The sequence below is a fragment of the Petaurus breviceps genome, unplaced genomic scaffold (assembly GCF_028583685.1).
Source record: "Petaurus breviceps papuanus isolate PSGF00001 unplaced genomic scaffold, PetGlider_PUasm1.0 90925, whole genome shotgun sequence".
NCBI classification, from domain to species: Eukaryota; Metazoa; Chordata; class Mammalia; order Diprotodontia; family Petauridae; genus Petaurus; species Petaurus breviceps.
In genome coordinates, this window is record NW_027187380.1 from 15,814,418 (window position 1) to 15,832,563 (window position 18,146).

At 44.6% G+C, this 18,146-nt stretch overlaps 1 protein-coding gene across 4 annotated transcripts in view; it reads left to right on the plus strand.

The window, feature by feature from the left end:
• CDC42EP4 (CDC42 effector protein 4) overlaps positions 1–4,940 on the plus strand; it is a 32,794-nt gene extending 27,854 nt beyond the window's left edge. For all 4 annotated transcript variants that reach the window (XM_069076507.1, XM_069076506.1, XM_069076508.1 and 1 more), the window contains one exon: positions 1,295–4,940. In XM_069076507.1, the coding sequence (XP_068932608.1) occupies positions 1,409–2,473 (1,065 nt within the window). In that variant the 5' untranslated portion in view covers positions 1,295–1,408 and the 3' untranslated portion in view covers positions 2,474–4,940. The remainder of the gene's footprint in view (positions 1–1,294) is intronic.
• The last annotated feature ends 13,206 nt before the right edge of the window (positions 4,941–18,146 follow it).

Sequence of the window (18,146 nt, forward strand, 5' to 3'; positions counted from 1 at the left end):
ATATATATATATATATATATATATGTATATATATATATATATATATGGTTTTTCAACAGAATTTCTCATTACCTCATTTTCTAATGGTCTTATTGCCTCCAGGGTCCTCAAACCCCAGAGGGAAATTGCTTAAAGAAAACTTGGGTTTGCCTCATGTCTAGGAATCTCTCCAAAAGAGAAAGGTATTTGGTGTGCAATTTAGATCAGATATAGGACAACTCTTTTATTTCCTCCATTTAAAAATGCTCAATGTAAAAAACTCATAATTGCCCAATTTCAAAGGCTTAAAATGAGAAACTCATAACCCCTCTCATTAGAATGTAAAACACATCAAAATATGAACCATTTTGCAGAAATGCTGAACAGTCATTTCTCCTTCACCCCAGTGTTACAGTTTTTGAGCATCATCCTCAAGGTCCATGTCTTATGGTAAGCAAGGGCATGATGGGTTCATCTTCCTGGTGGTGATTATCTTCTCTAGAAGCTGTTTAAATGTAGTGAGCTACTGGGAAAACCTATTGCTCTTAATTTTTTCATCCCTGACCCATAATGGAACAGTGACTGTTGCAGGAATTGGATTAGGTATTATAAAGAACTTTCCAGAAGAGCTGGTTACCACCCAGGATAATTAAGGAGTCAGTCTCTTTCTTAGACCTTGAACCCTATGATCTGTTCTCCAATCTCAAAACACAGCTTTGTTGGGAAGTGGTGGGAGGGTTACTGCTAAGCTAGGGTCCACATTTTAGTTTGTGATACAGTGGATAGTTGTGTCAGGTAATGAAAGGGTCATTAGACTTAGGAGTCAGAAAGACATGGGTTGGAGTTTTAGTTTTGTCTGACTATGTTGTTACCTAGGGTAAGTTATTTTAACTTCCTTAGATCTCAGTTTGCTTATCTTGTTAAAAAAAAAAAACAAACAAGGGAGTGGAAGGGATTAGGTGATTTCTAAGATACTTCCCACTCTAAATACTATGTAATTATGTGAAAGTAGGAGAAATATAGATTCACCTCTCAGAGGAATTGACCAGCTGGGTTTCCCAAGTTCCTAGGAGTACTCTATTCTCTAAACCAGAATTGCTAATAGCTGTTGGTCCAGGGTGATTAGAGGGAGGAGTGGGTGGGCTAGATTAGAAGTCCTGTCTTTTGAGTTTTCTTTATCTGTTCTATTCTTTGCCACCAGGTTGAGGGAAAGGGAGCTGAGTCTTAAAAGAGAAAAAACAACAACTCAGTAGCAGATTTATTTATATCTGCTGCTTTTCCAAACTGTATTAACCCTTTGTGTTCTGTTCTCTAGACCCTGCTATTGTGTTCTCTTCATCATCCTGTCCTCCTCGTGATCCAGACTCAGAGATCTGCTCTTCTGTCTCTCATTTGACCTTGGGAGGGCCTGCCTTCCTGACTCAGGAAGATGCCGATTCTCAAGCAGCTAGTGTCCAGTTCAGCCCACTCAAAGCGCCGTTCACGAGTGGACCTCACAGCAGAGATGATCAGCGCTCCCCTAGGTGACTTCCGCCACACCATGCATGTGGGGCGTGCTGGGGATGCCTTTGGGGACACTTCCTTCCTCAACAGTAAGGCTGGGGAGCCAGACCCAGAGTCCCTTGAAGAACAGGCGAGTGCAACCTCCTCATCTAAACCCAGCCTCCTGTCTCGAAAGTTTCGGGGCAGCAAAAGGTCTCAGTCAGTGACACGGGGAGACCGACGAGACATGCTGGGCTCTCTGCGGGATTCTGCTCTTTTTGTGAAGAATGCAGTGTCCCTGCCACAGCTCAATGAGAAAGAGGCAGCAGAGAAAGGATCTGGTAAGCTGCCCAAGAGCCTTTCGTCCAGTCCTGTGAAAAAGGCAGCTGCTGGAGGGACAGAGGAGGAAGAGGTGGAGGAGGAAGGAGGAGCTGGGGAGAAGACACCCCGTCTGAATGGTTCTGGGGGTTCCAACTCTCCTGACCCCATCTTTGATGAGAGGGCCTTTGGGGACATCACAGACCTGCCTCATGTACCCAAGGCTGGCTATGGGTTGAAGCATGCAGAGTCTATTATGTCCTTCCATATTGACCTGGGGCCCTCCATGCTGGGGGATGTCCTTAGCATCATGGACAAGGATGAGTGGGACCCAGAGGAAGAGGACAGTTGCCATGGTTACGAGGGCCCAAGCCACAGCAGCCAGCCCCCTCTTCCTGCTGCTGTTCCTCTGCTACAGCAGGAAGGGAAGCCTGGTCCAGACTCACCATTGCTGCCTCCCTGCACTTTGGAGGATGAGGGCTGGGCAGTAGCAGCTCCCAGCCCGGCCTCTGCCCGCAGTGTGGGCAGTCATACCACAAGAGACAGTAGTTCCATCTCCAGCTGTGCCTCTGGAATCCTAGAGGAACGAAGCCCTGCACTCCATGGGCTGGAAAGGTCTCGGGTTCCTCTTGCCCGACAGCCAAATAAAGAGTTCTCCTTTATGGATGAGGAAGAAGATGAGATCCGTGTGTGAAGGGATTGTGGGGGAGTGTTGAGTGGCTCTGCACAACTGACTTGTTTTTTGTGTCCCCACTCCCTGTGACTTTCCACCTTTCTATGGGGCTCCCAGAGTCCAGGTAGAATAACCCTTTGAAGGGTCCTTGGCAGGAAGTCTTAGTTGCAGGAGACACCTCTCTAATTCATCTTTGCCTGTGAATAGAATATTTGGTCCTCTTTGTGACTCCTTTCTCCTAGATGTGGGGTTTGGTGGAACCTGTGAGTAAAGCAACTCTGGGTTGAAGCAGGTGGGGATGGATTATTTACCAGACATCTACGGACAGCTTGCTCTTACCCAAGACAAAAAGGGGTCAGGGGTGTTTTCTTGGCCAATGAACACTTCAACAAGAAGCAAGAATCCATTTTGTTCCTTTCTCTCTAGTCCCCTTCCCTCTTACCTCCTCCTAAATGAATGCCAGATGTCAACCTGATTGCCTCTCCACATTAATCAATACCAGGCCGCAGAGCCAGAACTCCATCTGATCTCCACATCTCCCTCTTTTCTCCCTTCCCATCCTAGATGTGTCTCCCTCTCTCCCACTCTGTGTGGCATCCTCTTCTCCCCTAATTTGTGTATTTCTAAACCTCTCCCACCCTGTTTCTTTTTTCCACTGGATTTTTATCTTGACTTGTGACTTTGTTCTCTGGCTACTAGCCATTGCTGGAAAGAGGTTCGAGTGTGAGAGGAAGGGGCGGGCACTACATATGATGCAGGTGGGGGATCCTCTGAGAAGCGTCCCCTGATCTACCTATTTTTTCACTCCTGTTTCCGTTTTCATAGGTTGGAACAGGGGAAACTTGGGAGGAGAGCTATAAAGTTCTTGGAGCCTGACTGGGAAATGTTCCCCCTTTCACTCCCCTTTGGGAGCTCTTGCTGCCCCCTTCTAAGAACAGAAGCTGGGAGGAGCTTGACTGTGGGGGGAAGGTAGGAAGTGGTTGGTTGCTGTAGCCAGTCCCTCCTTCTGGAGCTCCCCTCCCCCTCAGCAGTGCTCCCTTGCTGCCTCCCAGAACCCCAGGCAGGAAGTCTGGGGCCCCTTGGAGTTAAACAGCACCAGGTGGTTGGATTGGGGTAGTATACATGGAAAATCTCCCCTTTGCCACAGCAGCCTGTGGGGAACAAGGAGAAGATAATGATGGGAAGGCCCTGAGTAGGGCCTCTAGGTTGTGATTCTAAAATTTAGTCTACCCAAATGGAAGCAGTGATAACAACAAAACATGGGTGTGGGGTTCTCCCCAGTCCCCAAACACAGGGACTACCTATTGGCTCAGACTACCTTTTTTTCTTCAAATAATGTGGATGTAGTTTTCCTTTTTAATTTTAATCTAGTTCCTTTGAGGGGAAAAAAAAGGCCTTTTTGATGAGTAGGGTCACTCCCAGACTTGCCTGTTCTCTTCACTTGCCTGCACTATTCCCCTTAATTTGAAGAGTTTCATTTAAATCCCAGCCCCAACTGTGGGCTGCCTATCTCTCGGGCTGGTAGTGGTAATCTTCCCACTGGTGGGAAGGTTGGGCCCCCTCTCTCCCTACTAGAGAGCTATATAAGTCCTACTGTGTTAGTATGTCAGCCTTGCTCTCTGGTATTGGGATTTCAGAACAGACTGACCTCAGAGGTCATTTAGTCCAATCACCCCTTAACAGGAATCCCCTCTACAGTATAACATCCCTGATAAGTGGTCCTCCAGAACTGATTTAAAGACCTCTGGTAAGTGAGAAGCCATTACCTCACAAGGCAACGAACTTCATGTTGGCTTAACTCTGTTAGGAAATTTTTTCTTACATTGATCTTAACTTGGCCTTTCTACCACTTCTACCCATTGCTCCTAGTTCTGCCTTTAAGGTCCCAAGAACAAATCCCTGGTTCCTCCTGCAAGGCAGCTAACAGATTCCCAACCTGAAATCTCATCTCCAGCATAAATACTCCCACTTTATTCAGCTAGTTCTCAAAAAGCTTTGACCTCCAGCCCTCCTGTTCAGCGTTTTTCTTCTCTGAAAGCTGCCCTTCTTGCCCCCTGATGTCCCTTCTTGACATAGTGCTTTGGGGCAGGGTGAGAAGCTCACAGAATCAGAACTATAGCCTAGGTCTGGAACTGGGGGTAGTGGGGGGTGGGAGGGAGAAGGTGAAAGGGAAGGGATAGAACAAGACTGAGACAATTAGTGACGAAGGTGATGTGACTATATGAAACACTAACTTAGTTCTTTAAAAGCACAGACTTGGGTGTTGTCCGTGGCCAGTGACAGTTCTGAATCACAAAGGGATAATAAGCCTGTTGGGGCAGGGAGAAGGGAATGGGGATGGACTCCACCCATCCCTGTGTGGGCAGCACATGAAATGTTTACTGGTGATGATGTAGCACACACTAAAATGAATATTCTTTTTTTAATGCGGCCTATGGAAGACTGAGAGGAAACATTAAAAATCCTTAGTGATGCTTGATGTTTTCAACTTTGTGTGTTTATGTGTGTATTGGGGAGGGTGGGGGTGTTGGTGATGAGATAATGGTCCTAATTATGGATCTTTACTATTAGTTCATTTCCTATGAGGAACTGGGCCCTACGGGCTCCATCTCCTCCCCTAAGTGAGGTACTTTGTGTGTGGGGGGGGAGGGATCCGAAGGGGGAAGGCAAGGCTAAGTGACTAGATCAAGGTCACACACCTCAAATATCTGAGGTCAAATTTGAACTCAGGTCCTCCTGACTCCAGGGCCGGTGCTCTATTCATTGTGCCACCTAGCTGCCCCCTAGGCAGTGATCTATAAAGCTGGGGAGGTCCTGTGAGGGGGTGGGGAAGGCATATATGATCAATCATCTCACTGCTACCCCAACTAGCCAGTCCTAGGGCATTTCTCCAACACAACTATACCTCCCCTTAATATCCCCCAGCATTCCCTTATACCGCCGCCTCCTTTAACTGGGCCCTTCAAAGCCCAAATTCTCAGACCCTCAAGGCAATTATAACCTAACCACTACCAGGTAGCCATATTGCGGCAGCTGAGCAGGTACCTTGGGAAAAATCTCCCCCTGGCTGTCTGGGAGTGGGGGTGGGGAAGAAGGGGACAAGTTTTTATTAGGCATCTAGGTGTTGATCCTTATAACAACTCCTAGGCAATAGGTGCTTTTATTGAACTCATTTTACAGATGAGGAAACTGAGGCAAAGGTTAAATGATTTGCCAGGGTCACACAGTTTTAATATGGATTTGTACTAGATTTGAACTCAGGTCTTCCTGACTTCATTAAGAAAGAACCTTCCCCCACCTTTTAATTTTGGGTGAGACTGGCACAGGATAAGCAGGCATAGATGGGTTGTGATCTGCATTGAAGATGCTAACTTTTTCTTCCCCAGACCCACCTCTTTTCCAAACTTCCCTATCAATGTAAAAGACACCAACATCCTTTCAGGCACCTTGGTTCACATCCTGGGACTCACTCTCCTTCCCTCCACTATGCACTCAGTTGTCATAATAAGTCCCCTTCGTTCTTCACATGGCTGCCACCCTTGTACAGGTCCTTATCACCTTTTGCTTGGACTATTGGATCTTCCCTGCTCCACAACTGCTGAAGTAAGTTTTCTAAATCATAGGGCTGAGCATGTCACTCCTCAATAAACTTCAATGGCTCCCTATTGATCTAGATCAAATATTATTTCATCATTAATTCAACCCTTTAAAATTTCCAGTTTTATATGTTATAAAGGCCACTAATTATTAGTGTTATGTACATATAAATGTGCATGATATAAGTGTTTATATAGTGCTTTAAAGTTTTGCAAAGTATTTTTTTAGAAATATTTTCTCATCCTCACAATAATGCAAGATAAGTGCTATTATTATCCCCATTTTACAGAGGAAACTGGGAAAGATGGTTTGCTCAAGGTCACAGCTAGTAAGTATCCAAAGTAGAATTTGAATTCATTTTTTCCTGACTTCAGGCCAGGTGCTTTATTTATTCACTAGGCTACCTAGCACCCCCTATATGTGCTGGTAGGAAGGTGTTGGGTGCTCAAAAACTTTTTCCTAATGAGGTGCTTGATTAAAAAATGGTCAGTCCACAGGTCTAGGTTACCTACAACATCCCTTCTAGATAACATTTAAAATCCAGTGGTTCTTCAGGGCAGAGTCAAGATGGTGGAATAGAAACAGAACTTCCGTGGGGCTCTGGCTTCCACCTCCCCCAATTCATGTAAAAGGGGACCCTGAACAAATTTTGGAGCTACAGAACCCACAAAATGACACAGAGAAGCTAACCTCCTGCTGAGGGCAGGCCAGCAGGAATCGGTCAGCACAGCGCTGTGGGAGCTGACCCCAGCCCCATGCAAGACAGAGGCTTTAGCCCCAGGCCAGGCCTGACCAACCACAGGCTGGAGAGACTTCAGAACACCAGCAGTTGTGGGGGTCCAGAATTATCAACACATAGATGCTAAGGACAAAGTGAGAGGTCAGTGCAGTGTGGATTTTGGGATCCAGTAGTTGGGAGTGCATCGGCCTCTTCCGCTGGGGCGAGAAACTACTGAGGAGCTGCAGCTGCATGGCAGCTTCAGCTCCTGGCCTGCAGACTGTAGGGGGACCAAGCGACCAGTCTGAGGGGTAATCGCTCTTGCTTTAACCTGATTGGATCTGGATTTTGGTCTAGGGTGGAGGTCCTGGGGTATGTGACCAGCTTGCCAGAGCATGTGGAGGCTTCAGAGAGGGCACCCAACTAATACCTCTGGCAGCTGAAAAAACCCCAGCATTTGGAACGAAGCTTCCTGTCTGGTGGCAGTGTCCTACTGTGGCAAAAAGCCCAGGGGTCAAGAGACTGAGTGGTGACATGACCACGCAAAGGAAGCAAAGCAGACAGAAGATTCCAACATTAGACTCCCATTTTGGGGACAAAAAGGATCAAAGCATGGAACAGGAGGAAGACAGCAAAGTCAGAACTCCTGCACCAAAAGCTTCCAAGAAAAATACGAGTTGCTTACAGGCCATAGAGGACCTTAAGAAGCAGATAAGAGAAGTGGAGGAAAAATTGGGAAGAGAAATGAGAACGATGCAAGAAAATTATGAAATGAGAGTCAACAGCCTGACTAAGGAAAATCACACCTTAAAAAATAGACTAACTCAAATGGAAAAAGAGGCTCAAAAAGGCAATGGGGAGAAGAATGCCTTAAAAAACTGAATTTGCCAGATGGAAAAAGAAGCTCAAAAGCTCACTGAGGAGAATCTTTCCTTCAGAATTAGATTGGAGCAAATGGAAGCTAGTGACTTTATGAGAAATCAAGATGCTGTTAAACAGATCCAAACAAATGAAAAAATGGAAGGCAATGTGAAATATCTCATGGAAAAACCACTGACCTGGAAAATAGATCCAGGAGAGATAATTTAAAAATTATTGGACTACATGAAAGCCATGATCAAAGAAAGAACCTAGAAATCATCCTCCAAGAAATTCTCAAGGAAAATTGCCCTGATGTTTTAGAACCAAAGGGCAAAATAGAGGTTGAAAGGATCCACCGATCACCTCCCAAAAAAGATCCCAAAAAGAAAACTCCTAGGAATATTATAGCCAGGTTCTGGAATTCTCCGATCAAGGAGAGAATATTATGAGCAGCCAGGAAAAAACAATTTGAATATTGTGGAAACACAATCAGGATAACTCAAGATCTGGCAGCTTCTACACTTAAGGGATCAAAGGGCTTGGAATATGAAATTCCGGAGGGCAAAGGAGCTGGGTTAAAACCAAGAATAACCTACCCAGCAAAACTGAGTATCATGTTTCAGGTGAAAATATGGTCATTCAGTGGAATAGAGGACTTTCAAGCATTCTTAATGAAAAAACCAGAGTTGAATAGGAAATTTGACATTCAGATACATGAAGCATGAGAAGGTAAACAGGGAAAAGAAATCATAAGGAACTTATCAAAGTTGAACTATTAACATTCCTACATGGAAAAACAATAATGGCAACTGATGAAACTTTTCTCAGTATGAAAATAGTTGAAGGGGATATATATATATATAATGTCTATATTGGAGGGTATATGGGCATATGAATACATATGTGAATGTGTGTGTATATGTTTACAGGTATACATAGAGGGCACAGGACCAATTTAATAGGAAGGGATGATACTTAAAAGGTGGAATTAAGAGGTGAGAGGGGGGCGGCCAGGTGGCTCAGCAAGTAAGAGCAACGGCTCCAGTGTTGGGATGACCTGGGGATCAAATCCGGGCTCAGATACTTAGCACCACACCCAGAAATAACTGGCCATGTAACCTTGAGTAAGTTACTTAGCCCCAATTGCTTTAAAAAAAAAAAGAGGTGAGAGGAATATAATGAGAGGAGATACAGAATGAGGTAAACTATCTCATATAGAAGAGGCAAGGGAAAATGGTTACAATGGAGCGGAAGAATAGGAAGGCAAAAGGGAATGGGTCAACCTTATTCTCATTGAATTTGGCTCAGGGAGGGAATAACATACACACTAAATAGGGTATCTCACCCTACAGGAGAGTAGGGGAGAAGGGGATGAGAGGGAGGATGACGGAAGGGGGGGGGAGGGTGGGGGAGAGGGAAGTTGGAAGCACTCACTTTTGAAAAGGAACAGGATCAAAGTAGAGAATAGAACAAGTGGGAGGTGGGATAGGAGGGAGGGAAATATAGTCAGTGTTTTACAATATATCTACTATGGTAATGTTTTGCATTAGCTACACATGTACAACCTATACTGAGCTGTTTATCTTCCCAGTAAGAGTGGGTGACAAGTGAGGAAGGGAATGAATCTGGAATTCAAAGTTTTAAAATTGAATGTTTTAAATTGGGAAATAAGATATACAAGCACTGGGGCATAGAGATCCACCATGCCCTACTGGAAAAGTCGAAGGGGGTATGGGAGAAGATATGGGAGAGAGCAGATTGGAGGAGAGGATATCCTGTGAGAATGCTGTTTTGGGGCAGTGGGTAGGGGAAAAACAGAAAATTTAACTCAAAATCTGGCAGAAATGAATCATGTAAATCAGAATTTAATAAAGCATTTGAAAAATAAAATACAGTAGTTCTGGGCTTCTGTGAAAGGCATAGCCAATGGGTACTGTTGATTTGAGCTTAACACCTGACCTTTCCCCAACCCTCCCCACACACATACACCTTTTCCACAAACTTTAATTTAGGTCTCTTGGGTAATTAGTGTGTTGAAGAAATGAGCTTGGTCTGTTTTTACCAAAAAAATGAGGAGTCCTGATGAGTGTTAATGAATTTGATAGCACCCCCTTAGAGATGGCTGTAATATGGCAGAAGGAACAATGGACCTTGATTCAAATTGGTGGCTGAGTCTCAGTTTCCTCACCTGTAAAATTAAAAGGTTGGGGGTCTCTATGATCCCAAGTCCCCTTGGGTCCCTTCTAGCTCTGAATCTCAGGAAGCCTGGCAAACAGAGTACCTCTTAGAGGAGTTTGAAAGAAGCAACAGCTCCTGGCTGGTGGTGGGGAAGGAATCAATTTTTCTTCCTCCTCTAAGTCTCCTTTCTCTTCACTACTAGATATGGCATTGAATCTTGTGGAAATTAGGTCAAGGAGGTGTCTCTGCCCTGGTTTCTTGGGTAGGGCCAGGTGACCTCCCTCCTTATACTTCCTCAGCCTCCTCCCTTGTCTTTCTCTTTCCCATGCCCACATGCCTCCTCCTCCAGGGCGGGTCTCTTGCCACCTGCTATCCCTGATTCTGAGGATAAACAACACCTCTTGGGCAATGTTCCTATCCCTTCTCCCACCACCCTCTCCGCTGCATGCCTGATGGACGGGGTTGGTGTGAACTTCTCCAGGGGACTAATTCTCTAGTCTTATGTAGGAGAAATAATTAAAATGGATAATGAAATGTAAATGAATAATACTCATTAAAGCTAATGAGAAAGGAGAGGGAGGTGGCTGAGACTAAAAGTTACCCAACAGGGATATGAAGTGGCAACCTATTTGGAGGCAAGGAAATGGGACCGAGTTTGCAAAGTTGCAGCTGAGGATCACCTGGAGGGGAAAAGAAATAGGAAGGAAGAAAATAAGGAAGAAGTATAACCTGGGAAGGAAGGAAACAAGAATTTACTGGGAACCTACTATATGCAAGGCACTTTACAAATATATTAAATTTGATCCTCACAACTCTGGAAGATACGTGCTATTATCATTCCCATTTTACAGTTAAGGAAACTGAGGCAGGCAGAGGTTAAATGACTTGCCTGGAGTCACACAGCTTGTAAATGTCTGAGGTTAAATTTGAACTCAGGTCTTCCTGACTCCAGGCTCAACTTTCTATGCATTGTGCCCCCTAGCTGCTAGGAGGAAACAGAATAGGGTATGGGGATTCTTGGAGACTATAGAATCCTATATTTGGGTGGGGGTCGTGGGGGGAGGTGAAGATTATAGGATAGAATCACAGGATTATAGAGATTTAAAACTGAAAGGACCTAAAAAGCTATGGAATCCTAACCCTTTCATTATACAGATGAGGAACTGAAGCCCAGAAATATTGACTCACCCAAGGTCGCACAGCTTGTATGCTGCAGATATGAATTTTTTTAGATTCAAATCTAAGTTCTCCAACTACAAATCCAGTATACTTTACAGTATATCAAGATGCCTCACAGTCTTGCTCTTGTGTATAGTACAACTTTATAGCTAGGGAAGAGGCCCAAAATAGAGTTTTCAAACTCTATTAGGTTCTGATGGCTCCTAAGAGCTGGCAATAATAATGGGCCTATCACCCAAGTGTGTGTGCATGGGGCAGGAGGAAATAGGACATTTGGCAGTATGACATCTGGTTAATCATTGGTCATTTAAAGCTAACATTCTAGTAGTAATTGCCACCTCACCTAACCCAAATCCTCTAGTCAGGACTTTTGATAACTATCATTTTGCTGGAGGGACAGAAAGTGCCAGTAAAAGCTATCACTAGCATAGGACAAAGAGGGCTTTGCCCCATGGTACAGAAACGGGCATAGGAGGAGCTTAACATATCACCTCTTCTTGATGGTAACCGCCAGTCTCAAATCTCACCTTGTATATATACATGGCATGTATATATATAATATATATATTATATATACATGGCATGTATATATATAATATATATATTATATATGTAATATATATAATATATATACATGGCAACCCTTATATATATATACATGGCAACCCTCTCTCCGGTCCCTCCTTCCTTCCTACCTACCCTCATCAATCACCTTCTCTAGTATGACCACACCCTTGGTTGAGTTAGACAATCCTCTCTACCAGGACCTCAATACTCCTCCCACCCCAGCTGTTTTTGTCCTAGACGAGAAAAGTTGAAAAAAGAAGTCCTCATTACAACTCTAGAACTAGCAATTTGGTTGGAGACTAAGCAGGATAGAGATGCTGTTCAATTCAGTAAGCATTAAGTTCCTTGACCCTGTGCTATGTTCTGGAAATAGATGACAAAGCAAATATTAGGTAACACAGACCCAGCTTTGGCATTAACTGGATATGTCAAGTTGTCCTAGGTAGTCTAGTCCATGGGAGAGCTTGTTCCAGAGGGTATTAAGAACAGGCAGTCTTTGGCCCACTTGGTCGATAATTCCCATTGTCTGATTGGTGCTCAGTCCAACAGGCTTGCCAGCCCTTGAAAACCAGGGACCTGGGGCTCAAGCTGACATTGCACTTCCCCAGGGAGGACCTTCGAGAACTGGATCAGAGCAGAGCTCCTAGTTTGAACTTAATTGCTTATCAGTCCTTTTCTGTCCCTGACAAGCTAGTGAATTTGTTGGCACAGAACGGGGTTCCAGTTAGCCACTCATTTGGCCATGCACACACCCCATCCCCTAGCTCATATGATTACCATGATGTACCCAGGACAAGATTTTCCTGTGATCAGACAATAGAAATGGAGAGGCTCAGAAAGACCATCTGGTTCAACTCCCTCATTTTACAGATGAGAAAATTAAGGCATAGAGATCAAGTAACTTATCCAGCCTAACAGAGAAGTAGTTAGTGGTAGAAATGTTTTTTTATGTAGCAAAATAAGATGATACTCTGGGAACCTAACTGATCTGTCCTTGGGGTGTCAGGCAAGCAGTGCTGTTCCACCTAAAGGAAGTAACAGCTAGGGTGGGGGGTCGGAGGAGGCAGTTTTTGAAGGAGTAGAATGATGGGTGAGAGGGATGCTAGAATTCAGAATCAGGTTGAGGGTCTTGGGTCCTCCTAGATGTGTTCCAGATATACCAAACTCCCTCCCCACAGAGCCACGACCACCACACTTGAACTGGTCTCTTCGTGTTTTTACCTAGTGCCCCTGCTTGGCAGAATGCCCAGAAGCCAGGCTTTGAACCAAAAAGGGAAAATTCCTCCTGTCCATTCCTCTAGACTGTTTGACAGTCCTTCTGGCTCACTGCTGGTAGATGTATCACAACTGGGAGGCTGCAGAAAATTTTTTTTCTTAAAGGCTGAAAGAATTTTTTTTTGTTTAGATTCTATAACCTACTGCTGCAATCACAGGATACACTGGTTTCTCTCTAGAATCAGAAGAGGTGAATTGTCAAGTGAAATCAACAAGCATTTTTAAGTGCCTACTATGTGCCTGGTGCTCTCATGCCAAGAAGACACACAAAGAAGAGCAAACTGGCCCTGTTATCAGGAGCTCAGAGTCTAATCAGGGAGATGGCAGGTAAACTACTTTGTCCAAACAAGGCCTAGATAGGCTGGCTGAGAGATAATCTCTGTCTTAGAGATAACAGAGGGAAAGCACTGGCCTTAAAGGAGATGAGGAAAGCCTTCTCTCAGAAGGTAATATTTCAGCTGGGACCTAAAGGAAGCCACAGAAGCTAAGAGACAGAGATAAATGGGGTTGCAAATGGTGTCATTCAGCTTATTCATTATCCAACCCCAAATTCCAATTGACAAAAAACCTTGGACTTGGGACAGCTAGGTGGCACAGTGAATAGAGCACTGGTCCTGGAGTCAGGAGGACCTGAGTTCAAATCTGGCCTCAGACATTTAACACTTACTTAGCTGTGTGACCTTGGGCAAGTCACTTAACCCCAATTACCCTGCCTTGCCCCCTCCAAAAAGCAAAAAAAAAAAATCATAGACTCTCACAGCTGGAAAGGACCTTAGAGGAGATTTAGTGTGCCCATCCAAGCAGGAATCCCTCCACAATAGCCCTGACCAGTGGCCATCCACCCATTAAGATGTTCTCATGCATCAGTGGTTTTCAGATCCATGCAACCCTGCTGCCTTCCCCCACCATCTCCCAGGTCCTGCTGTGTCAGGTCAGGTTAATCCAATAGGGAAAAACCAGGGGCTGTCCTCTGCTTGGGAGCATCCAATTTTAGCTCCAACTGTCCTTCACTGTCAATAGGACATGGGTTTTACACGAGTGTTTTTCCATTCACACTCTTGTGACCAGAGTTGGCCGGAGGATACAGTCTCTGGTAATGGAATCGAGTTTTGTCTCCAAAGCCAATTAACCCATATAAAGACTGAATCTGTGGCCTTGACACTGTGACTTTAGTAAGCTAACTGGGGCACTGCTGGGGAAATTAATGGATTTGGGGGAAGTATCTTTTCAGTGAGTTGGGTTCGCATCCCCTCTTCTCATTCTTCCTCTTCCTCACCCCCTCCCTAATTCCCCCCTCTAGGAATAAACTGAGAAACAATACCAGATTGAGGGTAACCCACAGGCCTCAAACCTATTGGTGAGTCTGGGGAAAGCAAGCACATGAAGACCTCCCCCAGGGGAATGGGTGGATGAGAACAATTTGTTCCAATGGCCTTAAAGGCAGCTGAAGCAGGCACTATGCAGTCAGTGATGTAAAAGATGCCAAGGTCATCCACTGCATCCCAGGCCATCACAGGTCCTGACTTTTGTCTGGCCACTGGACTTTGATGACTCTGGAAGAGAGAGTGAGGCTGAAGACTTTTCACAACTGCCTCACTTCGATCCAATTCACATGGGAGCCAAGACATCTTGTGATGTCCTTGGTCCTTTCTGAAAATGAAGGATGAACAAGAAGCATGAATGTGATCAGAACCGACCATAGTTGGGACCTAGCCTTGGGGTTAAAAGCTTGCATTTGGGCAGGATGTCTTCATTGATTCCACAGATTTTGTGGATGATTATTCTGTAGTTATTGTGTTAGGCCACAGTCTCCTCATCTGTAAAATGAGAGGGTTGGTTCCTTCCCACTCTAGATCTATGAGATTCTATTCAGTTCTGATGGGGAATACAGCTGAGGACATGGTTCCTTCTCAAGGTGGCAAATGAGGTGGGAGTGTATGCAACTGCCATATAAACAGCAACATGTAAACCCTCCATCATTCCCTTGAAAGTATGTTTAAGGAACTCTCAGATATTAGCAATGGGAACTCCATGCCAAGGTGTGGACTCTCAGGAATGCAAACATGCCCTGTAACGAGGATCACCCAGGGCTCCAAATCTTCTTCTTCTAGGGGGCTCCTTCTGGAGGGCTCAAGGGCCTCGCAAGAGTCATGACTAGGATAGAATGCCTGAGCCTTTGTCCTAGGGTGCCAAAATTTGGAAGGCAGTGTAGAAATTGAGCTTAGAACCTAGTTAGCAAGGTATAATAAGGATAGGTAGGGGTGGCCAGGTGGTGCAGTGAGTAAGAGCACGGGCCCCAGAGTTGGGAGACCTGGGATCAGTTCCCAGCCTCAGATACTTAACACCCACACAAAATAACTGGCTGTGTAACCTTGAGCAAGTTACTTAACCCCAATTGCTTAAAAAAAAAAGTTTAGGTAAAATAGAAAGTTATCAGACCCTCTTTCTGCCTCCTCACAAGGGAAGGGGAGAGAGTAAGGAAACAAGCATTTATTACACATTCACTTGGTGCCAGGCCCTGTGCTAAGAAATTTACAGTTACCTCATTTGACACTCACAACAACCCTAGGAGTTAAGTGCTATTATTAACCCTACTTTCCAGATGAGGAAATAGAGGATAACAGAGGTTAAGTGACTTGCCCAGGGTCATATAGCTAGTCAATGTCTGAGGTCAGATTTGAACTCAGGTCTTCCTGACTCCAGGACCATTTCTCTACTATTATTTACTCTATCTGTTTCATACACTAGTTGCCACCTTACATGTGACCCAAGAGGTCCTTTTTACCCCCCTCCCCCCTACCCTAGGCCATGTAGCAGTTGAATTTCCCCATCCCTCCATTTTCATGCCTCTTTCCTCATATAGCAGTTAGAGCCTGATAATAGGAGCCACAGAAACCTTTTATCTTACACCCCTGTGTTCTCCCAGACTTTCTTCTCTTTTAATGGGAGGAAAAAGGGCACTAGAGATGTTTAACAGAGAGGCTCCGAGATGTGGGCAGAGGCCCAGGTGGGTAGGGGCAGAAGGAATGTGGTTAGGAAGTAGGCCATTTGGCTTTATCTGTCCATTTGACTCTGGTTTCCTCCTGCCATCTGTGAACAGCCGGAGGAAAAGACATGTTCTCCTCCCCACCCACCCCCACTCTGGTCCCTGGGCATGTAACCTGAGTGGGAAAGCTGGCACACAGCCGGCCTCTCATGCCATTTCTGCTGACTCATTGCTGTTGAAGTCATTCTGCTCCAGTGAATCTACCCTTTCTTCTCTGCTCCAGGGGGAGGCCCTGACCCCCTGTGAGCATGCAGGGCTGCTAAGGGGGTAGCCCACAGAGCTTGGGAGCCTGTGCAAATTTTCTATACTTCTCTGGAGGCAGGTGTGTGTGTGTGTGTGTGTGTGTGTGTGTGTGTGTATCAAGTCCTAACTCAGCTTAGAGAGCCTGGGGCAGAAGGCCAGAGAGAGCAGTTTGGTTAGGGTGAAGGGAGAAGGATTGTATACAGGGAAATGAGGCCTGACCTGGGATTTATGAGGCAGGCATAGGAACAGAGAAGCTGCCAAGAATCCATTCTCTAGTACCCTAGAGCACCTGAATTCTAGAGGCCCAGAGAAAAAAGATCATTTGTGAGCCAACTAACTTCTGTTCACCAATTGAAAAGCTCAGCAAAACTAAAAAATTCATCAATCTGACATCCCCAAGTCCCAGATTTGTTTCTAAAGTTCAAAGGATATGTTATTTTCATCGGCCAATGGCAGCCCAACAAGCACTCTTCCCCCTATTTCTAGGTTAAGTTAGAATTATAGATTTGGAAGGTAACTGCAGAGTTAACTAGTCTAATTCCCTATTCGAAGCAGTCATCTTCTGCTTGAATACCTCCGGTGATGGAATACTCACTACATAGTGAAGCAGTCCTTTCTATTAGTGGTTGACTTTAATTGCTAGGAAATTCTTCCTTTTATCAAACCAAATCCGCTGCCCAGTAACTCCCACCCATAGGTTCTATTTGGTCTAATTCCTCTGCTATATGACTGCCCTTTTAAATACAGCTATATTGAATATAGCTTTGTTGTGTTCCCCCTATATCTTTCCCTCTACAGGCTAAGCACTAGCCTGTTGTTTTAATTAATTTTTTTTTGGTTAGTGTGTCCTCACCATCCTGGTTACCTTGCTGTGGACAAGTCCCTGCCTGTAGCATCTATAGTTCAACATAGTTTTGCTGTGCAGTCATTTTGCACCCCATTTGGGGTTTTTCTTAGCAAAGATACTAGAGTAGTTTGCCATTTCCTTTTCCAGTTCATTTTACAGATGAGGAAACTGAGGCAAACAGGGTTAAGTGACTTTTCCAGGGTCACACAGCTAGTAAGTGTCTGAGGCCAGATTTGAACTTAGGTCTTCCTGACTCCAGGTCTGGTGTTCTATCAGCACTGTGTCACCTAGCTGCCCCATTTAGTCTAGCATTTCTCAAACTTTCTGGTCTCAGGACCCCTTTACATTCTTGAAAAATATCAAAGAACTTTTGTTTATGTGGGTCATACCTATTTATATTTATCATATTAAAATTAAGATATTTTAATATTTTGTCACATGGTCAATTTTGATTACACAGACCCCAGAAAGAATCTTGGAGACCCCCCAGGGGTTCCTAGACCACACTTTGAGAATGACTGAAATCCAACCTCATTTTAGAGATTAGGAAAATGAGACGGAGAGAGGAAATAAATATCACAGCCAGGATTTGCACCCAAATCTTCTGACTATAAATACTGTATTCTTTCCACCATACCAGGCTGCCCATGTATAATACATCCACAGAAGGGGTTAGGTTAACTCAGTCACTTAAAAAAGTTTTTATTAGTACCTTTTGTCTTTTTTAGCTTAAATTCTCCCTTGTATCCCCACCCCCTTTCTATCAGTCATCTAATATAACAAAAAAAAAATTTTTAAACAAGGAAGAAAAAAATTCCAACAAAACAAATGAGACATCAAAAAAAATTCTAACAATATTTGTAATATATTCTAGACCCTCTCCCTCCTCCCACCCCTTGCAGGAGTGCATAAGTGCTTGAGCACACACACACACACACACACACACACACACACACGCACTCGTGCAAAAATTGATTCATTTATGAAATGGTTTGGGTCCGTTCCTGCAGGGTGGTCTGGCCTCCTGGGGATACCTACTTGCACCTTCCTGTTTTGTCTTATTCCTTAGTATATATAAAGCTAACCCATCCAGGACAGAGCAGTGACTATGGACATTTTTGGCCATACTTCAAAGTGTTTCTTGTGAGGCCAGGTTCTCATCTGAACCACACAGGATTCGTGG